We start from the raw sequence: 23,288 nt of genomic DNA, 5'->3' as shown, positions 1-23,288 counted from the left end.
CACCATGATCTCTCCAGTGTGGAGGAAGCAGCTACAACTCCAACTATTCTGTGACTCCAAGACCTGGTTATCTTGAACCCTCAGCATCTGTTTAACTTATTAAAAACCTTCATTAAAACCTCAATTGCAAAACATGTCAGGATGAACAACTGGGCTGGACACCTACGTGAGATGAAGGTTTCTCATCCCCAAAGGATTTGCCCACCTTCATCTTCCTCAAAACCTGAAGCTGCTCTGTTTTATTCCCAGCCAGGTGTGAGGGATCCTCGTTTTCCTCCTCCTGAGGCCCAGGGCAGGCACCAGGTGAGGACTGAGGGTGGTTCCTGCATTTTTTGTCTCTATCCAAGCCACACATGTTGCCTATCCAGGTGTTTTCCACCCTGGGCCTTTCTCTTTCCATCCGGCTGCTTGTCAGACATTCATTCTCACTACTGATGCTTTTCTCCTACTCATTCACGGCACTTTGACAGAAGGAATCCAGGAATTGCCTTCCAGGCTGAGTTCCTGCCCCTGGGACAGGTTCTACAGTGCCAGGTTTACAGAGACAGGCAGAGACCCCTCCCTGGGAGCCAGCTGTGTTTGATCCGAGGGGAACCATCCCCACTTGGTCTTTTCCTTCCTTAATGAATCTTCTTCCCTCCTTTGGCTGAAGGGAGATGTTGTTCCTGTTTTGGGCTTAATTTTCTCTGTCTTGCCAATGATTTTGGTTCTGGTTTTCTCCAGTTGTGACTGTCGTGGGTTGGTCACCACCATTCGGGTGTCCCTATCCCAGGGACTTGGGGGGAGCAGTGTCACTGCCACCCAAGGGTGGGACGGTGTTTACAGGGGTCTCAGGTTGAGGGAAGAGACGAGGATCTGACTCCATGTTTCAGAAGGCTTGATTTATTATTTTATGATATATATTACATTAAAACTATACTAAAAGAATAGAAAAAAAGATTTCATCAGAAGGCTAGCTAAGAATAGAAAAAGAAAGAATGATAACAAAGGCTTGTAGCTCGGACTCTTGTCCGAGCCAGATTGGCCGTTAATTAGAAACAACCAACATGGGCCAATCACAGATGCACCTGTTGCATTCCACAGCACCAGATAATCAATGTTTACATTTTGTTCCTGAGGCTTCTCAGCTTCTCAGGAGGAAAAATCCTAAGGAAAGGATAAAAGATGTCTGCGTCACAAGAGCTCACCCCGTATCCCCACACGCGTTTGGAGCATGGACTGGATGACCAGGCCCAGAGCAGCACCATTCGATGAGAAATTCTTTATTTGGGGATCCGCGACGAATCACAGACTGGTCTCAGCAAGCCACGGCCACGAGGAGTACGGAGACCAGCCGGCGCCCTCGGCGGGCTCCTGGATCACCATCAGCACCCCGATGCCCGTGGTGTGTCCCTGTGCCGCTGCCTGAGGGTGCTGTCCCGGTGTGGGCCCGGGCGGGGCGGCGGTGCAGGAGCAGCGGCAGGCCCGGAACAGCCTGCGCACCCGGGAGAGCCGCCGCGGCTCCAGCTCCAGCTCCGCCGAGGCCCTGGGCGGCAGCGCTGAGGACCGAGTCTGCGTGGCCCGCTCCATGAAGAGCCGCACAGGGGCACTCCGCTCCCGGCCCGGGCTCTCGGTCTGCACGTCTCGATCCACGCGTTGGGCAGCACGCCAGCTCTCGGGTGTCTGGGCGAACTGGTGGATTAAGAGCACTTCTGGCTCGGTCGGGGCAGGGGTGGAGGGTGTGGAGGGCACTGTCGACACGGTGTCCGGCGTGGCTTTGCCAGAGCAAGCCACGCAGCTCCTGAGGCGCCGGCACTGCCCGCGGGCCGCGGCGTTGGACGGCGGCGGCAGCGGTAGCGGGCTGAACGCGGTCAAGCGCTGTCCCCGCCCCGGTCTGCCCGAATTGGGACGGCTCCTGGAGCTCTGGTGCGGGCGGGAGTGCCGTGAGGGCTTCTCCCCACGGGCGGCCGGAACCGGGCTCTGGGACAGCTGCACTTGGAGGTGAGAGGAGAAAGAGACGCGGGAGGTGTGGGATGAAATGCTGGCGCCATCCCCGCTTGTCCCTCCAGCCCCGTCCTTCAGCAGGTGCCTCTTGGAGGGCTGAGGGGCGAGCTGGCCCCTCTCCACGGGCATCTCCATGGCAGCTATCCCGGGGAGCTGCAGCCTCCGAAGCGCGGTGCCCTGCGCTGCTGGAGGGCACGGCCCGGCATGCTCCCTCCACAGCCCCGGGAGCCGCAGCGCCACTCGGGCCCCGGGCACAACACGACGTGTCCCCGTGTCACAATGGTCCCGTGGCACCGCGGGGTCCCGGTGTCACAATGTCCTTTTGTGACACAGCCTCGGGCTGTGCCGCCGTGCTGGAGGTGGCAGGACCGGGCACAGGGCGGTCTCTGCGCTCCGCTCCGGGACATTTATGCCGATGGAAGCGTGTGGGCATCCCAGCGCATCCCGTGGGGGATCTCAGGGCTGTTGGAGCATCCCCGTTCCATCCCCGACCTCCCGGGAAGGGCCGCGCTGTCCCCAAATCTCAGCCCTGCTCTGCCGCGCCGCCCACGAGGTGGCGCTCTCTGCCCGCCAATAAAGCTCAATTATTATTAATAATTGTTAATTAGTTCCCCCTCCCCCCCCAGCAAGGACTGCCTGGCCCCGTGGCCGCAGGGATGCTTCCACAGCTCCGAACCCGGAGTGAAAGGCTGGAGGCAAAGACACGAGGGTGCTAAAACACCCCACCTCCTGAAAAGACAGAGACGCTGCTAATTGATTTTTCAACCCTGAATTTAATACTCCATTATCCTCCAGCTCAGATGCTTTGCCCTCTCCTTGCTGTGCCCTAGCAGACCAGGGAGTCTGTCCCTAAAGGCGTGGCACAAGATTCTGTGGACCCTGAGGGCTTCCTGAGTGCCCTGAGTGCCCAGGACCCGGCTGTGGGGGCTGGGAAAAACCCCCTCCCATCCCCAAGGGTTTTATTTTGCCTGCAGCAAGAGGCTCCTGAAATCCCTGCTTGGAAACAAGAGTGGTTTGGGAGGGAAATGTGATAGGGGAGCTGATGGTGCCCTTTGCCAGCCGGCATTAAAAATTCATGTGCATGATGGGCTCTTCCAAATAAGTCCAGGAAGGATGAGTTCCTCCCTGCCTGGACAAGCTGCCACCAGGGTGTCTGTGCCTGGGGACGGGCTCTGCTCCCTCAGGGCGTGGGGTGCGGGTTGGGATGAGGGACAAGGGGTGTTTGGAAAGCTGCGTGTCCCACAGGAGGGTGGGGCTGGGCTGGCATGGTGACCTGGAGGGCACGGAGCAAGGAAACCTGGTGGGAAGGGGTGTGGAATCCTGGATGGGGAGGGATGCAGGTACCCGAGAGGGGTAAGGAGGGATGCTGGGTGGGATGTGCGGTGCCCCAGCCATGAGATACACGGGAAAACCTGGGCAGAGACGGATGGAGGGAGGTGTGCAAGGTGCCCAGGTACCAAAGTGGGGGTAACCCAACAGAGGATTGCTGAGGGTAACGCAGTCTGGAACGAGGGGTGAGGAGAGAGGTGGGATGCTGAGCTCCTTGGAGAGGGCAGGATGGGATGCTGAGCTCCTGCCGGGGATGCTGAGCTGCCTCCGAGGATGCTGAGCAGCCGCCGGGGGCCGGGCCGGGCGGGCCGGGGGGCGGCTCCACGTGGCTCATTAGCAGGAGGCAATTTAATATTTATGAAGTGTTCTTGTTTGAATCCCAAGTCTTCGGCTCCAGTTACAAGGAGCTGCGTCACCCCGCGATCACATGGTAATTGTTGCTATTTCCAGGATCCCAGCCTCGCAGAGTGGCACAAGAGCTCTTTCCCCTTTTCTTGTCCTTTTTTCCCCGCCGCCTTTTCCCTCGTTGGCGGCTGTTTTCGGGGCGGTTTCTGCTGGCCCCGGGGCCGGCTCGGCGCTGCCGGCGGGCTCGGGGCGATGCCGGGGCCGCTGCCCTGAGCCGGGCGGGCGCAGCCGCTCCGCCGCCGCTGCCCCTACCCGGGAGCCGCTCCATGAGAGCGGCACCGGCCCGGCAGCCCCAAAATGACCGAGCTGGAAGGGGACTTCACCAAGCTGCTGCTGCTCAAGGAGGAGCGCATCAAGGAGCTGGAGCGGCGCCTGGGCGAGAAGGACGAGGAGATCCAGGAGCTGCGGCGGCGGCTGCACAAATGCCAGTCCGTGCTGCCGGCGCCCAGCCCGCACATCGGGCCCCGCACTACCCGGGCGCAGGGCATCTCGGCCGAGCCGCAGACATACCGCTCCTTCCACGACCTCCGCCAGGCTTTCCGCAAGTTCACCAAGGCAGAGAGGTAGGGATGGAACCTCTTTTTCCCCGCTTCCTCCACTCGCGGTCCCGAGCGGCGTGGCCGGGACACCGCGTCCCCCCGCCGGGTATCGCCAGCACGGACCGTGCCCCGGGGCGTGGAGCGGCTCCGAGCCGCCGGGAAGGAGCCCTGCGGGGGGATCGGACAGCCCGGAGCTCCTTTCCTCCCTCCCTCGCTTCTCTCTTCCCGTCCCCGGCGCGGCTCCGCTCCCGGGGGATGCTCGGCCGGAGCGCGGGGGGGCGGCGGTGCCTCCCCGGCGCTGGGAAAAGTTTGCGGCGGGGCCGGGAAGTTGTTGGTGGCTGCTCGAGAGCCGCCAGCACCCCCGGCAGCCCCGGTCCCGGGCCAGGTGCTACCCCTCGCCCCGACCCCCCTGCCTTTCCCCACCCCATTCTCCCCAAAAACGAGCTCACGCTGCTCCAGCCGCGCTTTGCCTCCTGTTATCCCGGTGGGACTCGCTCATCCTGGAGGATTTTTCCCACATGAATGATTCCATGATTCTGTTTCCCTGTGCCGCTGTCAGGCACCCACAAAGAGGTTTTTTGGGGGGAGCATGGGGTCTGCATCACTCAACCCGGGGTCTCGGGGTTGTCCTTCCATATATGTGGAAGAACTGGGGAGCGTGGTGCTGTGCTGGCTGCTGGGGAGGTGGATGTTGTGTGTGACCACAGTGTGACTCTGCTTTGGGCAGAAGCTGTGCCTGGTGCTCCTCAAGCAAGGCACGGTCCCGTGTCCCCTGTGAGGAGTGATTTGTTTCAGCAGAGCCATTCCCGATGGGATCTGTGTGTGGGTGTGAATCCCCAGCTCTTCCCAAATGTGTCCAGACCAAACTCCAGCCCTTTCCTCCTCTCCTGTGCCCTGCTCCTTGTTACTGCTCAAAGGAGGAGCACTTTGGCTTTGGGCTTTTTAAATTCAGTATTATTATTTTTAAATTCAGTATTATTATTTTTAAATTCAGTATTGTTATTTTTTAATTCAGTATTATTATTTTTAATTCACTATTATTCTTTTCCCTGCTTGTGGTGATTTAATAAAGCAAACTGCTGTGCCCAGGGAGGTGTGTGTGAGCTGAGTGTGTCTGTTTGTCCTTCCCTGGGGCAGCACATCCCCGTGCGCCGAGGCAGAGGCCAGGTGTAGTGGATGGAGGAGAAACCACATCCAACTTTTCCTTTTGCTGTTGGATTTTTGGAGGCAATGATCATCCCAAGCCTCAGGAAGGTGACAGTGACCTGTGGTGAGGGCAGGACCCCGTGTCCCCACCATGAGTAATCACTAATTTACAAGTTGTTAAACCTGCTCATGGCTCCAGCGAGGTTTAGTCCTGACCTGAGCTTTCCTGTGCTGTCCCCAGTTTGGGCTGGCAGGCCAGCTGCAGGAAAAGCTGTGTCCATGTGGTGCAGTGAAGGTCGTTTGGCCCATCCTGCACCATCCCCATCGTCCTCAGACGATGTTTCAGCGGGCAGGAAAAACTCCTGGTGGGGCCTGCGGGCAGTTCCAGGCTGGAGCTCCATCCCCTGGCATCCCCCATGCCTCAGCCTCGCTCGTGGTAGCCATGACAATGGTAACCAAGCCAGGCTGGGATTGCTTTGGCTTTTAATTCTTAATTCTTCCTTTAATTCTGCTTAATTCTTCTCCCGTCTCGTTGCTGGGAGAGCGGCGGGCGGCTCCGTGGTGTGCTGAGCACGCTGCACCCACAACCTCCCTTTTTCCTCCGTTTTTCCCCCAAATCCCACCCCACCACGGGCTGGATTGAGGTGTTTTTTTCAGTGGGCAGTGTGTGGGTCCTTGGTGTGGCTCCAGGGTGCTGTCCTGGGGTCAGGGAGCACAGGGATGTTCTGCAGAGCTGTGCCAAGAGCACGACCAGCTCTCCCTGCTCCCAATGCTGGCTGGAGGCAGGGATGGCTCTGCCAGCTCCCCTCAGTGTCCCCAGGGCTTTCTCTGCCTGTGGCATCTCAGAACTGCTGACAGCACTTGGCTGATTTATTTATGGGGAGCTCATGCACCTCCAAGAGCCTCCTGTGTGTGCTCCAGCAGCTCCCAGCTCTCCATCCCTCATCCCTGGGACACCTCTTTTCCAAAACCCACAGACAACTCCCACCTGCTTTTTCAGTTTTCAGTTGAATGCCAAAAAACCCCTCTTTTTACCCTTTTTTACCTGGGACCAACCTCCAAGCACTTTTCCACCCCTGAAGATAAAGATGTAGTTATTGACAATATAATTGGATTTGTTTGTTGTGTGTGATACACACCGACACGTGAAACTGTCAAGGAGTTGAAAGCAGCAAACTGTGGGATGACAGGAACTCAAAGAGGGATAAATCCCAGCTGAAAGTGGAGAATGGAGTTGGTTTAAATGTGTTGTGACTCTTGTAAGGCACCCCTGTCATGTGCAGCAAGGGCAGAGTTGAAAAGGCTTGCAGAGATCCAAAGAACTGGGGTGTGTAAACAGAAAGGTGGTGAAGGATGTGTTATCTTTGGAAGTGTGTTTTTATGCTGTTGTTCCTTCTGATAACATAGAAATATAAATTTTAATGGCAGGAAGCATTGCTGTGTAGCTGGCCAGGTGTATAGAGCTATTCAATCTGTAAATCAGATTTTCTTTCAAAAGAGCCACTTTCTGTGCCTGTTTTCAAAATAATTTCTCCTTGTTGTTACTTGATGTATTCCTGCCAGCAGAGATGTGAGTGGAGAGTGGAGCTGCACTTCTTGTAAATGATTCCTTAATTTATTTATGGCCAGTGAGTTTTGCTTCACTTTCACCCACAGCCAGTGAGTGTTTGGGATCACACAAGGCCTGGGGGCTGTCTGATCCAGCACCTGCCAGGCCCTTATGGCAACACAAAGAAGGAAAAGCAGTTTGTCCCTGTTTTTCCTGGCAGGGTGGGAGCCATCCATGGATAATGCAGCAATCCAGGCACTTTGCTAAAGTGATGCCCAGTTGCTAAGCAAAAGCACTGCAGATGATCAATGATGCAAAAAAGTAAATGCTGAGGTGTGGCAAAGCCAGGGCTAAGAGCTGGATCAGCCCTGCCTGTCCCTGCACCCAGAGCAATCCACCTGAGCCCTAATCCCACTCCAGATCATCCTCCCAGGAAATTCCAGCTGCTGCCTGCCTGAATTCTGAGGTGCAATGTCTAATTCCAGCTAAATCCTGCTTATTTGGGACGAGAAGCTTCCTTCAAACCAGGGCAGCATGAAATGACTTTGGGAATTCTAGAATATTTTTGGAATTGTGACTGAATCTTTGCTAAGCCCTGGCCCTGCAGGCAATTCCACGTTTTGTGTGTGGTTATATCCTCAGCTCCCCAAATCCAGCTTGGACAGGGCCATCCCGGGGTTTTTCCATGCCTCTTTCAGTCTGACACAGTGCTGTAGGCTCAGCCTCAGCATCATTTCAGACAGATGATTTTCCCCACCCTGTTCCTGGTATTTACCCATCCTTCTTGTCTCCCTAACTTTTTCTACAACTTTTTAATGGATTTTTCCTCCTTTTAAACTTTATTTCAGGAAGCATTTGCCACAAGATGGCAGTGGGGGCTAACATTTAAGGCAAGGTATTGGGGTGTATTGTGATTTCAGCCTCCCAGTCCTGGACCAGCCCTCCTGCCTGTGGTTTTCCAGGTAAAATCAGGCATGAATCCTTGTTTCTCCTGCTTCCACCTGCCCTGAGGTGGTGGGGGATACTTTGCTGAGGGTGTGTGTTCACCCAAGGTGTTTAAACTCAGGATTAAAGGCTTTGGGTGGTATTGGGGATGGAGGATTGGAGTGGGTCCTCTTTATGCAACAGAACTTGGGATAAGCTGGTGCTTGCTGATGGCCATGGCAGGATCAGTCCTTCTCTGGGGTTTGGGTCTTGCTCAAGCCAGGACCAGCCATGCCCAGGGTAAAAACTGAGCAGCCTGGGAAGTCCCCAGTCCAAAACTCAAAACAAAAAGTCCAAAACAAACCAGAGATGTCTTTCACAGCTCTGTAATTCTCCATCATTTCCTCCCCACCCCATAACACTTCTGTCTCACATCTGCACCACCCCTGGAGCTGCTCATTATTGGGATAAGCTGGTGCTTGCTGATGGCCATGGCAGGATCAATCCTTCTCTGGGGTTTGGGTCTTGCTCAGGCCACAGCCATGCCCAGGGTAAAAACTGGGCAGCCTGGGAGGCCTCCAGTCCAAAACTCAAAACAAAAAGTCCAAAACAAAAGCAGAGATGTCCTGCACAGCCCTATAATTCTCCATCACTTCCCCCTTCACTATAACACCTCTGTCTCACATCTGCATCACCCCTGGAGCTGCTCATTATTGGGATAAGCTGATGTTTGCTGATGGCCATGGCAGGATCAATCCTTCTCTGGGGTTTGGGTATTGCTCAGGCCAGGACCAGCCATGCCCAGGGTAAAAACTGGGCAGCCTGGGAGGCCTCCAGTCCAAAATTCACCTTCAAAGCTGGACTGGAGCTGCCCCACGTTGAAGCAGAGGTGTCGTGCACAGCTCTGTAATTCTCCATCAGTTTCCCCCCGCCATAACACTTCTGTCTCACATCTCCACCAGCCCTAGAGCTGCTCTGCTGATGGCTCCAACCCTCTGAGCATGGCCAGGGGGATGCTCCCCCTCTTCCCCCTCCCTGGAGCCGTGTCCTTCCCCCCTCAGCCCCTTTCTGGGAAGTGAGCTCTGTTAATTTAGCCATGATCTCATCAGCTGCCAGCCGCTAAAGCGATATCGATCCTGCGCTCAGCCTGCCCGTGAAAAACAACCCAGCTGCTTCCCCACTACCTGGAACCACCCTCCCTCAGGGCCTGGCCAGCCTGGAAAAGGAGATTTTGCCTCATTTTTTTGCTGCCTGTGTGTGACCATTCAGCCCTTAAGCCGAGGAAGGACAGTTTGGGACTGTCCTCATGCAATATGTGACACCACTCAGCAGCTGTGTCTGGAACAGTTCAAACAGGGAGCTTTTGCTGGATCTGAGGCTGCTGTTTTCTCTCTGTAAGGATCAGCATTGCTTTGCAGAGCTCAGAGGAAGGATAGCAGTGATTTTGCCATTAATTACGACTCTAAAAACGCCTCTCTTCCTCATTTACCCGTCCCCAATCCGGTCCCATCCGCTCCCGATGCGCTGCAACAGCAAATTCCTTGGATGCTTCATCCCTGGGTGATCCCCACCAAAGATCAGAAGGGTTTTATTAGCTGGAATTATATTGGCAGAGGAGGAATTAACACTGTCCTCATTGCTTGGTGTGTTGGGAGAGCGTGGCTGCTGCAAGGGAGGGAAGTTTGACAGGGTTACTTAAATTTGGAAAATATTCCAAAGAGAGCAATAGAAATGGGAGATGGACTCTGCTTGGTCTTTATTTGGATGGAGAAACTTGTGGCGTGAAGCAGTGAAGATGGAGGGGACAAAGTGAGTTGTCACTGCAGGGAGAGGTGTGACATCAGCCCCTGGAGAAGTCCAAGGTCAGACAAGTGAGCACAGAAGGGTTTTAGAAAGGGAGAGAAGCAAATGTTTATGGTTAATCAATGGAAATAATTTCCTGTCTTTTAATTTTTAATGGGCTGAACTCACTGCTCCCCCCCCTTTGCCTGGGCATCGCTTCCCTTTGGTTTACAGGAGACCTGAAAATCGAGCCAGGATGGGGGGAAATTTGGCTCCCAAAAGGCATCAAATGGTGCCTTTCCACTGGGTACAGCCTGGCGTCTGTCTGTCTGTCTGTCTGTCACCAGCAGCCCTGGTCACCCAATCCACCTTTTCCATCGTATCCCTTGGTGGTGCTTCCTCATGGGCCAGGGCAGCACAGCAAGAGCAGCTAAACTCAGCTTGCCCTTCCAAAAATAGTACAAAACAGGTATTCATTTATATACAAACATCTGAAATTTAAAAAAAAATCAGATTATTTATATATAAACATGTGAAATAATAAAAAAAAATTGATTATTTGACATGATCCCTGGTCCTGGTGAAGAAAGGAAGGGCAAGATGGCAGGATTTCTTTATTTGATTATAAAAATGATGATTTTTCTGCATGGTTTGGGGTGAAAACTTGGAATGTTTGCTGTGTGTCTCTCAGGTCTGCCCCGAGGAAGGGCACGCTGGTGCCAAGGGAATGGGGCAGTGCCCATCCCTGGCTGACGCAGGCTCTGTCCCAGCGGCGTCATCCCAAATTCCTCCTTCAGCCTATTTTTAAATGCCTCAAGTCAGGAGGTTTTTGGAGCCTCCCTTGGGGCACCAAACCACAGGCCCAGAGATTTCAGGGCAGCTGCCAGATCTCCACGTCCCCCACCTTCCCTCTGCTTCCCAATCCCTGAAAACCTGGTTCCATGTGGGCTCTAAACCTCAGCAAGGCCACCAGAAACTGCTTTTCCCTCCTGGATCTTTGGTGTGAGTGGATTTATAAAAACACAAGGAGCTGCGAGCTGGGATTGTGGTGTTTTGCTGCAGCACCTTGTGGACATCTCTTGGGTTGGAGGAGAAAAAAGCTCCTGTGTCCCTCTTGCTGCTCATTTTTAAAAGTGGCCCGTGGATGTGGTGGTGTAAAACTGCTTGCCCTCACTCACTCTTCATTTGGCCTCTTTTATAATTTCTGTCAGGTTTTTTAAAGCCACTTTCTTCAGAATTTTTGTATCCTTTTCTTCAGGATTTTTGTGTCACTTTTGTCAGGATTGTTCCGTCATTTTTGTCACAACGGTCCCCCAGGATGGAAAAGGTAATTCTCCAGCAAAAATCCCCCCGGGTGATGAAATCTTATCAGAGGAGAATGGGATAGAAAGGACTAAAATAAAACTCAGAGTGCCTCTTTCCTAACGAGAAACTTCAGGAAAAAGCCTTCCCAAGGTTTCCACTTGCAGGTCCTGGAAAATCTCTGACAGAGTTTTGGCAAGGGGCTTCCTGAAGGGCTTTCCCCTCTGCCGTGACCTCCTGAGTGGAAAAGATGAGGATTGCTTTTTTTTCAAATAGATTTTATTTTTTTTTTTTTTCTGTGTCCTGCTCATGGGTGTTCTCAAAGCATTTTTGTTCCATTAGTAATAAAAGCCTGTAGTCACAAATGAGGCAGAGGATGCTAAAAAAGGAGGGAGGGAGGCAGAGCTCAGCCCATGGGTGGTGGAAGGAGCTGGGAGGATCCTGGGGATCCACAAGGATAAAGGATTGAGATAATTTTAAATTTAAAATTCAGTGTTTGGGATTTAATTCATGCTGGGGGCCGAGCCTGAGCGTTGTGGGAATTGCTACAGGAGAGGGGGAAAAGCTCTCCAGTAATGGGATCAAATCTCTTCTGTTTGACTCAAAGGAGAATAAACAGATTTGGCAGTGATTTTCTTGGTGATTCCTGGTTTTGAGACATTTTAAGGTGTAAAATGGGGTGAAAACATCCATCTCATGCACTAAATTAATGATAGGCCAGTGGGGTGGTGGAAACTCAAACAGCAGCTACAGGGGGAGAAAACAAAGAATTATTTAATATAAAATACCCAGAAGGAAACTGTGCAGGTGGGGAAAAGGTTCAGGAGAAATAAATTAATATTTGGGGTTTCTGGCACAAAGTTTGCACTAAAGGAGGCTGTGGTTGATTGATTGGTTGACTGATTGATTGATTGATTGCAGCAAGGACAGCAGAATGGGAATTTTGAGTTGTTTTCATTTGCATTTTACTCTTTCTTGGGAGTTTCTGTAAAATCCTCCCAGATAAAAATCACCACCAGGATTTTAGGTGACCAATTAGTATAAAAATTCTGCTTAAAAAAAAATAATCTATTGAGCTGTTTATAGTAACAAAAAAATCTGGAAATTCCACTTTCCATTTATGTATCTGCACTGTATTGCCAATATTTAAGTTTTTTTAAACTTTAAAAAACTTTTTAAAACTCTTTAATCCATCAATTTCTGAGGAGCTGTGCTCTGTATTATTTTTCCTGTGGTGTGTGGGAGTGGGAAGGAAAACTGGGAACAATTCCTTGAGACTCCAAAGAACTGCACCCAAATCCTCTGAGTGGCTCAACACAGAATTTTTGGTGCTTGCAATTATTATTTAAGCCAAAATTCAACTTTTAAAGCTTGGAATTGGTGGGAATAGCAGGAAGCAGTCCCTTAAAAATGCATCCCAAAGGTTTGTAAGGAATCTCAGAAGTGATTGTGGAGCAGGGAGAGACACCTGGGGAGTTGCTGCACTTCCTAAAAATGGATCTTAAAAAAAATAAATCAGGAGGCTGGAAGGAATAATACATCCAGTGTCCCCTCTTTCCAGTCTATGGTGGGTTTTTTTGACATTCAGAAGAAAATAAATCCATGCTTGTAGAAATACAGAAAGGTTCTGAAGGTTTGGAAAGGCAGAGTGGAGAAAATCTGGGAAGGAGCACTCTGGGAAGGTGGAAAAAACACCAGGAAGTTGCTTTATCTGGGAAAATCTATATAAAATATAAATTTTTATATTTGTTTAAATACCAGGGCTGTATCTCAAAGGTGGTTTTGCTTCCCATCTGCAAGCCCACCCAAACCAGTCAGGCATTCTGCTTTTTCTGCATTTGATGTTTACCCTTTTCACAAAGCCTTGGGGGCATTTCTGAGGCCATTTCAGCCTGCATGGAGGCAGGAAAATAATCCCCAAATCAGCTCTCAGAGGGAAAACTTTCATGGAATGGCGCTGGGAGTGTATTTTATCAATAGACAGCAGCCCCCTCCTTGGCTACTTTATTTCTGTCTGCTCTGTGGTTCAGGAAAGGACTGTTCAATATTAAAAAAAATTAAAATACTAAAATGAAAGCAGCATGAAAAGTGGTGGTTGTGGGGTTTTTTTTTGTGTTTTTTTTTTTTCCTCCCCCCATTGATTTTCATGCTGCTTTATGAAATGTGTGTCAAGTACAGGGTGAAATCTCTGCCTTGCCTTTCATCCCAGAATGCAGGGCTGGGCTCTCCCTGCCAGGAGCACATTTCTAACTTTGATCTGCAGCTTTATTATCCCATGTCCCACCCAGGGAAAAGGCTGCGATGCCTTTTGGGAAGCACTCACCAGAGCAGCTGGTCTCCCCTGCAGAAACCCTGACATTTCAAACCTCCTTCCCCACATTCCTCAGCACTGCTGGGGCACAGAGACTTGAAGCTGCATTGAAATTTTTCCCTCCCTCTAAAATAATCACCTTAAAAGAGAAGAATTTCAAAGTGTTTTATCTTTTGATAGGAGAATGCTCGTGGCAACTTCAACCAGAAACAACTTCTGTGGGAAGATGCTGCAAAAATCTGGGTTGAGCTGGTGTGGGCATGATGAATATTACATTTTTTACTCCATTATTCCATATGTTTGGAGGCAGAAAAGAAAAAAAGGAAGTGGAAATGGTGCTGTGGATCAACTGGAGGCTGGTTTTAGGGAAATTTTGGGGTCTGAATAAACTTTCCTGAGTCTGTGCAGTCAAATCCATGCTAAAGTTTCAGAGACCATTTGATTTTGGGACAGTTGTGCCTCACACTCCCAGTTTTTGGCTGGGTTGACCCCTAAATTATAGTTTCTACTCTATAATTAAAAGCAGGTACAGCTGATTCCCTTCTTTTATGTTGGGCTGTTGATTTCTGTTTTGGGGAGCCTTCTCCTCTTCTTCTTTCTCCTTGTTTCTCCTTCTCCTTTGTTTTGCTGCCAAAATGTTCAACTTTCTGTGCTTAAAGGCACAGAAACACAAGAGAACACCACAACTGACCTAAAGCTGTAGAGAAGGCTTCCAAAAATTAACTAATAGCACTAAGATTACAAGTATGTAGTTAGTTAGAAGTGTGTAATATCACAAAGTAGAAAACTTAGAGTTTAAGTTTTAGAATAGAAAAATAAATATGAAGCAAGATGGAAATTTTAAGACAAAGATGAGTTATTCTTCTTTACCACCTTCTTCAAAAGTCTGAGGGATGTTTTGTTATTAGACAGAAAAGTCTGCATTGCAGGCTTCAAAAGATCAGTTATTAGGTTAAAAAAGAAAATAATCGGTAATTTCTTAATTAGATAGTTTAATCTTAAAAAAACTTACAACGAGAGCTAGTTAGCCATTTTGTGCCTAATGAAAGATTGCCAAACTCATAGTTATAAAGCTGTTTCACTAATAAAAAAAAATAAACACCTAAATCCAAACATAAACAACCATTCAAGCGCCTTCAATCCCAAACTCAAAAATTGACAATCCAGCCCTGTTTGCAGAAGCTGCCTTGCCCTGTTTGGAGGTTTTGTTTGCAGGGTGCGTTTCTGTCATTGATGAATTCCCCCGTTCCCATCCGGAGCGCAGGGGAGGGACATTCCCTGCGCTAATTGCTCTGCTTTCAGTATCGCTTCCACATTTCCAGCCTGCCCCTGGCTCAGCCTCCCGGCCCAGCTGCTGCTCCTGTCCCGGCTCTCGCTGTCCTTCCCACGCTTCTCCCAAGCGCTTTTCCCTCACTTTTAACCCTTCCCGTGCCAGGATAAAATCCCCCGGAGCTGCAGATGCTCCCAACGAGCTCGGGTTCGTGACTCAGCCTCTTCACACCAGATTTTTAATTTATTAATGGCATTGCACGGCTGCAAATGCTTTTTTTCAGCTCAGTTTGGAGGTGATTTAATAAAACTTGGTAAACACATCCCAATGTTTTCCATAAGACCCTATGGATTGGCATTGTTGTCTGCCTTAATTTTTGCAGCAATTAGACGGAGGCTTGAACATCCCAAAGGATGTGCAGGGTTTGATGTCAGGCTGACACAATTACCTGTGGGGTTTCATTTACCTGCTAAAATCCTGGTGGAGTGTTTGCTCTCCTCTGGTTTTCCAAAATGTATTTTTTTTTATTCCAGAGCTTAGTGACCCTCTGGCCCACCTTTTATTGAAAATTAAAACCCCAGTGTGTAAAGACCTGAACCACTCTATCTTCCAGTATTTTGCCTGTCGATATTCATGTGCTACTCTAGGTTTTATCTGTTCAGGTGCTGACCCATAAGATCATTTTTTAGCCAGGGACATGCCCAATATTTTCCTTCCTAAGGCAGCTGTGACCATGAGTTTACTGCCCCATCAAGTGACTCTTCCTGCCCCCTTCAACTAATGGGAATGAAGTGGGATTTGGGCAATTTTAGTGTGATTTTGATGGGCTGGAGGTTTTTCTTTCCAGCCCTTGCTGCCTTGGCCAAGCTGTGCATTTAATTATACACACTTCTTCCATTTAATTTTATTTTATTAAAAAATTTAAATTTTTATTTTATATTTTATTTTAAAATATATTATATTATATTATATTATATTATATTATATTATATTATATTATATTATATTATATTATATTATATTATATTATATTTTTCTAAATATAATATTAATTATATTAATATAATTAATATTAATTATATTAATATTATATTTGAAATAATATATATTGATTATATATGAAGTCTGAGCTGCCTGGTCCTGGGTACAGGGGTGGTTTTTGGCCTGGAGAGCACCAGGATTGCCCCAAGTCTCTTGCTGAGGACATGAGGTTGTTCTTCTGAGATTTCCTCTGCCCTTTTCTCTCTGCTGGTCCCATCCCAAGCACTTCTCTCCCCAATCCACATCCTAAGGGGCAGATTTAAGGAGCAGGATTTGAGGGAAAAGCTGAGATGCTGTTTGAGGCTGCTCCTGCTCACAGCAAAAGCTGCTTGAGCCTGATACTCCCCTAATGAAACCATGGAGGGGATGATTCCCCAGTGTGGGAGAAGCATTTTCCACTGACATTATCTCAGTTTAGCCTTCAGACCCAACGGGAGGATAATGGGATAATTACAGCCCAGTTTGATGTGCTCAGGCATCGCTTTCATCACAGACAAATGTTCCTGGAGAAAGGAAATGTCATCCTATTACTGGCTGATCTTTAAAACCTCCAGGTCCTCTCTCAGTTTTGCCTTCCAAAATCCTCTTTTCACTCATACACATCCCCAGCCTTACCCAGGGTCGTGGCAGTGGTTATCAGGCTGATAAAGCAGTCCTGGACACTCCAAGAAATGAGAATTTATTGGTCTCCTGTGCTCATCAGTTGTTGTGGTGTTGTTGTTTGGGTCCCCAGGATGAGGTGAGAGATGAGAATTGACTCCAAGTTCTCAGAAGGCTGATTTTTTTTTTATGATATTATATTAAAAGAAAATTATATACTAAAACTATATTAAAGAAAGAGAAAGTATCCAGACAGAAGGCTAGAAAAGAATGAATAATGTGACTGACCAGAGTCTGACACAGCTGGGCTGGGATTGGTCATTAATTAAAAACAATTCACATGGAACCAATCAAACATTCACCTGTTGGTAAGCAACCTCCAGATCACATTCCAAGCAATCAGATAATTATTGTTTACATTTCTTTTCTGAGGCTTCTCAGCTTCTCAGGAGAAAATCCTGCTGAAGGGAGTTTTCAGAAAATATCACGGTGACAGTCTCCAACCAATAAAAGTGTCCAGCAGGTTAAACACAGATTTGTCTTTTTAAGTGGGCTTCTCATTCAGGATCACTGCAGGGAAAATCAGGCTGGAAATGAGGAGTGGTGCAAGTTTTTTGGGACTTGGAGCTTTGGCATCTCCCCAGTGAGATCAAGCCCTGTGTGGAATTTTATTGCTCTCCACAACCCTCCTGATGGGAGGGGCTCCCAGGTTCTCCTCCTGAGGAACAGGGACAGGAGGAGGAAATGGCCTCAAGTTGCTCCAGAGGGGTTTTTTATGGGATAGCAGAGAAAATTCCTTCACCAAAAGAGTGCTCAGGCCTTGGTGCAGTCACAGCCCTGGGAGTGTGTCCTGGTGGCCAGGAAGGCCAAGGGCTCCTGGTCTGGATCAGGAATGGTGTGGCCAGCAGGAGCAGGGAGGTCACTGTGCCCCTGTGCCTGGCCCTGGTGAGGCCACACCTGCAGTGCTGTGTCCAGCTCTGGCCCCTCAGCTTGGGAAGGACGTTGAGATGCTGGAGCGCGTCCAGAGGGGGCAACGAGGCTGGAGAGGGGCTGGGAACACAAACCCTGTGAGGAACCCCTGAGGGAGCTGGGGGTGCTCAGCCTGGAGAAAAGGAGACTCAGGGGTGCCCTCATCACTCTGTACAGCTCCTGAAAGGTGGCTGTGCTCAGGTGGGGTTGGGCTCTTTCTCCAGAACAAGAGGACACAGTCTTAATCTGCACCAAGGGAAATATAGGTTGGATATTAGGAGGAAATTTTTTAAGAAAGGGTGATCAACTTCTGGAATGGTCTGCCTGGGGAGATGGTGGAGTCACCATCCCCGGATGTGTTTAAAACCAGCGTGGATGTGGCACTGGGTGCCAGGGTTTAGTTGAGGTGTTGGGGCTGGATTGGACTCGATGATCTTGGAGGTCTCTTCCAGCCCAACCCAGAGATTCTGTGATTCTGTGAGTGTTCCAAAACTGTGGATGTGGCACTTGGGGACATGGATTAGAGGTGGCCTTGGCAGTGCTGGGGAATGGTTGGACTTGATCTCAGAGGGGTTTTCCAACCTTTAGGATTCTCTGTGGAGCATGAACCAACCAGCCCTAAAAATCCTGGCCTGATCATAAAAGAACTGTAAAACCTGGGCTTTTTCTCCTAATTTTCTTGCAATGCCAACATTTCCCTAATTTTTCAGTTCAAAGTAATTGGTGATGCAAGAAAAGAAAGGGTTTGGTACCACGTGGGAGAACCAAGGCTGGGTTGGGTCTGGTCAGAGATTAATGGAAATTCAGAGTAAGGCTCAGCTGACAGATGGATTTTATGCCACCTTCCTCCTGGCCATGGCTCTGGGAGGGAAAGAGATCTGGGAGAAAAGTGCAGCTTTAACACTTGGATTATTTCAGTTTTATCTTGCACGTGGCTGGAAATTCTTGATGCTTAAGGCAGCGACAGAGCCATGTCTTGGGGTAAAACCCTGACAAAATGTAGGGACTGTGGGAAAAAGATTTATAGAAAACTCTTAAAGTTTGATAGAAAGTTCACATAGTGTGTATTTGCATATAAATTTTGAGATAAGAAATACTGACTTAGAAATGTTGTAGAATAAGATAGATATTGTTAAGAGAGAAATAAGAAATAAGTTTTAAAGGATGGTTTTGTAAAAAAGTGTAGATATTTTAGAGAAATAGAACTATGAAAAATGTATTGTAGTAAGAACCACAAGGAGTAATTTTAGATGATTAGTTTTAAAGTATTTGCAATGTAGTGTGGCAAAAATAATAAGCTAAAAAATGCTTAGAGTGTATTGTAATTAGAAAATTGTTGACTTCTGATTGTGATGGTGTGAATATAACATTTGTATTGTCTCACCCTTCTGAAACTGGAATAAAAGTTTTTAAAACCCCTCTCAGTTGTCCCATCTCTGAGTCAGGAAAAAGCACAGTCCAGCAGGGGGGACAACCCTCAGTGGTTCAAAAAAGCTCCCAAACACCGATGCCAGGGAATAGAGGGAGGGAAAGGCTGCAGAGCCCCCTGGCTTTCCTGGGAATGAAGAAACGCTTTCAGCTCTGCCTCCCCACGCCGTGCCCTGGTGAAGGCCCCACAGAGCAGAGACGTCTCTGCAGAGGGATGGAATGAGGGCTGTGCTGCCCTGTGGGAAACCACAGCGCCCTGCAGGAGCTGCCCCGCCTGGGGGAGGCTCAAAGGCTGCCCTGTTCCCACTCCGGGGTTTTTAGCAGGAGGGGTTCCTGGGGCGAGGCTGCCAAACCCCCAAAGCCAGTGGGAAGGTGGGGAGAGGCCTCTCCTGCGTTGGCTGTGGAAATATTTTGGCACAGCTCTTTGGGGCTGGAGGGGACGGGGAGAGGGGGAGGATTTGGGCATAAACACACGTGGGGAGGAAAAACCTGGGTGGTTTGGGGGTTTTAGAGCATAAATCTGCTCGGCTGGGGTGGTGATGGGCACTGGAGGTGGCACTGCTGAGCTGCAGCTGCAGGTGGAGAGGTGGGTGAGCCTTTCCCAGGGGTTTTGTGCACCTGGATATTTGTCCTTGTTCACAATAGCTGCCTCATTTTTCATATGGATTCACCCATCTTCCAGTTCTTGTCAAGCCTTTTGCTGCTCCTCCTAAAATCCCACTTAATGCTGAGCATTTTATCAATTATAGCATTGATATAATGTAAAATAAGACTTTTATTCTGTTTTTTTTCCCATAAGCCCCCCCTGCCCTTGACAGATACCACCTCCCAGGTATTTGTTTACCTTCTTTCTGTTCTCCTTTCCAGCACATTCCACCAAGGAACCAAAAGGAAAAGGTGATTTTTTTTCCCCTCCCCAGATTCCTTTGGTGCCAGTGGCATCCCTGATAAATAAAGTGTTGGATGTGGGGAGATTTAAAACATGATTTTTTTGGTGGCTAAATGCCACCCCATCCCATTTTCACTGCTGTGATGCCCAAAATCTGAGTTCACGTTCAAAAGCTTTTCTGGTGAAAAGAAATAAAGAATTTAGTTACAAGCAGAGAATATTCCCTTTCCCCCCTGTTCTTGGGTTGATAATAAACATTATTTTGCACTGTGAAGATCTGGAAGAACCCAGAATCTGAAGAATCCATTGCTGGAATTGGGTTGATGAGTTTAAGGAAAGCCTGGGCAGGGCTTGGCTTTGCCTGCCAGGTCCAATCCTGGCACTGCCTGCTTTCTAAAGAGCTCCAGGCCATAAATAATTAATACCTGCTGAATTATTCAGCCTGGGTGTGCAGCAGATGAATGCAGGGAGCTGACCAGGCTGGGAATGAGTAATTATGTTAATTAACCCGTGCAGCTCACTGGAGGTGCAATTCAGTTCATCCGTTGGGCTGCTGTGATTTTTCCAGGCACAGGAATGAGATGAAATGAAACAAACTAAAGCTGCAGTTCCAAGAGATGGGTTAAACCATGTGGTTTCGGTGATCAGCAGATGAGCTGTGCTCTAATTCAGGTGGATTTATGTTCCAGCAGCCCTCTGTTCCTTCAGGGGGAGAAACAGGTACATTTTTTAAAGCTTTAATCACTGCTCTCTGCAAGAACTTGAAGATGTTTCTGCAGATTTCGTAGTGTGATGTGCCAGTCTCTTCTTTTATTCCATGTGTGTTGCTGAAGAGAAAGAAAAATTAAAGAAAAAATAATATTTAAAACCCATTAGCATCATGAAATGAGTCCTAATAATGTTCTGCAAAAGGAAAGCTTAATTTTGCCAACACATCGCTTGCCATTCAGTGGCCAGCAAAACCTGAGTTTATGGTAAAAGGCTTTTTTGGTGAAAAGAAAAAAATAATTTCGTTAAAAGCAGAGAATATTCCCATTTCCCCCCTGCTCTAGGGTTGATAATAAGCATTATTTAGGGTTGCACTGTGAAGAACTGGAATAACCCAGCTGGAATTGGGCTCATGAGAGGGAAGTTTAAAGAATGTCTGAGATTTTTCCCAAGCTGAGAGGGAAAGGGTTTGCTCTGAGCTTTTCCTCTTATCAAGGAATTACCCAGGTGAGGGGAATTCTCTACTGAAGAGCTCCAAACCTGCTCCAGCTGTGGGGGATTTGGTGAAACCTTTAAATAGGAGAAGTGAGGGGGTAAAATCCATAGTTTTACCTTCTTTTGGAAGAGTAGAGATGGCAGAATGTGGCTCATCCATGGGCTGGATTTTGGATTTTTTTTGGATTTGGGGTTCCCACCTCCAATTTCACCTCCTGGTAGGGATTTTATACTACTAAAAAATTGGGTACTGGGTGGTTTCACCTGATTGATTTATTGGATTGAATACTGGATTTGAGGATTGATTTATTTTCCTGAATCATTTAATCTGCTTGGGTTTGATTTGACTTTTACAAACTTTATTTACCCCCGTCCTGATTTTCTCCTACAAAAATACAGAGAAGCCTATAGAAAAGCATATTTAGAAAAATATAGAAAACCATATTTACTTAAATTCCCCATCCTACTGAGGCTCCTGGATTGATTTTCTCCCATAATTTACCCCTCCATGCTCAGCATTTGCTGCTCTGCTGCCCAATCAATACTGATTCTGCTTGGAAATTGCATTCATGGTTTTTAAAATCAGGGTTTGCTTGCAAAACTTGATTTTATCAGTGGATCTGAGCAGTTTGGGAAGTCAGGGTTTGTTGTGAGGTTTTGGGGAGGTGATGGATTAGCTGCAATTGCGGTGAAATATTTGTGGTATTAGCGTGAGCTATTTAAATTTAATTGACTTTTCTGGCAGTTTACAAGGGAATATAAATGGAGAGCAAAAAGAGCCAGGCTTCTGAAAATGGAATAACTTAAAATTCAAAGAAGTGAGACAAAAATGTGGCATGTACAGAGGAAATAAACCCCTTCCATTTTTCAGATTGGTCATTAATACTAAACAATAGGGATGTTTTGGGTCTGTGTGTCCTGAATTTTGTGTGCACACTCAGGGTGGTTGGGAGTTGAGCCAGGAATGGGTGCAAATCAATGCTTTAATGTCCATTACTGCATCAAATCATTGATTCCAGCTCACACCAGATCAATCTTTTGCCTCTCTTTAAGGAGGAACCAAGAGATTATATTATTTAAATCTGGTATTATTTACCATACCACAGGAATGGTAAAGAAAACCCACCCAAAATGTGGTGTCTGCAGGCAGAGCTGTTACAGCTCTGAAATATTTGTTTATTGGGCAAAATGAATATTAAGCAGAAGCAGGCTGTGAGTTGGATTGCTGTAAGGTACCTACAGACATTGCTGTGGGTTTATAAATGCCTATTTTTATATAAATAAGCTCCTTAAGGTGCCACGTGTTCACTTTTTGGGGAGTTATACTGAATAACTCAAAAAAACCCCTTTGATTAAAAAGTTGTGGTAGCTCCTTGAAGAGAAAACAAATAAATTAATGTGTTAAAGCTGGGCTTGAGCAGTAGTATTGCTATTTTTTAAATGCGATGACTTTTTTTTTAATTTTGATATTGCGTTTTGGTCGGTTTGGGGATATTTTTTTTGCTCGGTAGCTTTTCTGTTTTGTTGGGTTTTCCTTGTGATGCTGTCGATGTTTGGTGTAGGGCAGCAGAGGGCGGCCTTACTCCTTGCGTTTGTGCTCTCTCCTGCCGAGAGAAACGGGGATAAAAAGCAGGGAAAAAGGGAAGAATGTGGGGAATGCTGCGCCTGCCCGAGCTGCGGGCCATGTAAGGCAGCGGAGGTGGCACAGGGGCCGCGTCATGCCCAAAGCAGCGGCTGCAAACCCTCTCTGCTGAGAGCCCTGCCTTGGGAGCTAAAGGGAAAAAAAGGGAATAGTGGGTGCAAAGCAAAAACAAAGCGATTTTTGTGTGTGTGGAAAGGAGCAGGGGTGGTTTGGAAGCGTTCAGAACCCAACAATTCCTAATTACAATACATTATAAATGTTTTTAACCTATCAACTTTAAGCACACCATACTATAAATTCTTTAAAGACAATCATCTCAAATCATTCCTAATAAGCCCTAGTACAATACATCTTTCATAACTCTATTTCTCTAAAATATCTAGTATTTTTTTACAAAGCTACCTTTTAAAACTTGTTTTTAGCTCCGCTTCTCTCTCAACAATGTCTGTCCTATTCCACAGCATTTCTGAGTCAACATTTCTTATCTCAAGGTTTACATACAGATGCACGCTATGTAAGCCTTCTGTCAGGCTTTAAAAATTCTCTCCAAACCCATTTCCCACAGTTTGTTGGAAGCAGGCTGTGAGTCTGCTGTCCTGCTCAGGGGTCTGGAATGTGTTGTCCTCCTGCTGCACAGTGCAGGGTTTGTGCCTTGTTTTGATCCTTCCTCTTGTGCCAGGGGCTCTGGAGATGGGTTTGGACATGAAGCTTTGTGTGCTGGGCTTGCAGAAATTTGGGAAGGGAGAAAGGACTCTGTTGCCTGAGGTTGCTCAAGGAAAACAGAGGAGATAAAGCTGCAACACAAACAGTTCTTGGAGAGAAATCACCTGGTGCCACCACAGGAGGGACCTGGAGCTGCTGCAGAGAGCCCAGGGGAGGCACCAGCATGGGCAGAGGGATGGAGCAGCTCTGCTGGGAGGAAAGGCTGGCACAGCTGGGGGGGCTCACCTGGACAGGAGAAGCTCTGGGGTGACCA

The 23,288-nt window shown here is 48.2% G+C and overlaps 1 protein-coding gene across 3 annotated transcripts in view; it reads left to right on the top strand.

Annotated features, from left to right (window-relative positions):
- The first annotated feature begins 1,925 nt into the window (after nt 1–1,925).
- Nucleotides 1,926–23,288, top strand: part of PRKG1 (protein kinase cGMP-dependent 1) — a 372,326-nt gene continuing 350,963 nt past the window's right edge. Inside the window, exon 1 of one of the 3 annotated variants that reach the window (XM_064716167.1) lies at nt 1,926–1,980. Coding sequence is in view for 1 of the 3 variants with exons in the window: in XM_064716161.1 (XP_064572231.1) it covers nt 4,015–4,280 (266 nt within the window). In the remaining 2 variants the exon portion in view is untranslated. Of the gene's footprint in view, nt 1,981–3,757; nt 4,281–20,816; nt 20,889–23,288 lie in introns of those variants that run through there. The other 2 variants (XM_064716161.1, XM_064716163.1) reach the window with 2 other exon arrangements.

This window comes from Zonotrichia leucophrys, chromosome 6 (genome assembly GCF_028769735.1).
Source record: "Zonotrichia leucophrys gambelii isolate GWCS_2022_RI chromosome 6, RI_Zleu_2.0, whole genome shotgun sequence".
Taxonomy (NCBI): domain Eukaryota; kingdom Metazoa; phylum Chordata; class Aves; order Passeriformes; family Passerellidae; genus Zonotrichia; species Zonotrichia leucophrys.
The sequence above is the reverse complement of the archived record's forward strand: the minus strand, read 5'-3'. Positions and strand labels throughout refer to the sequence as shown.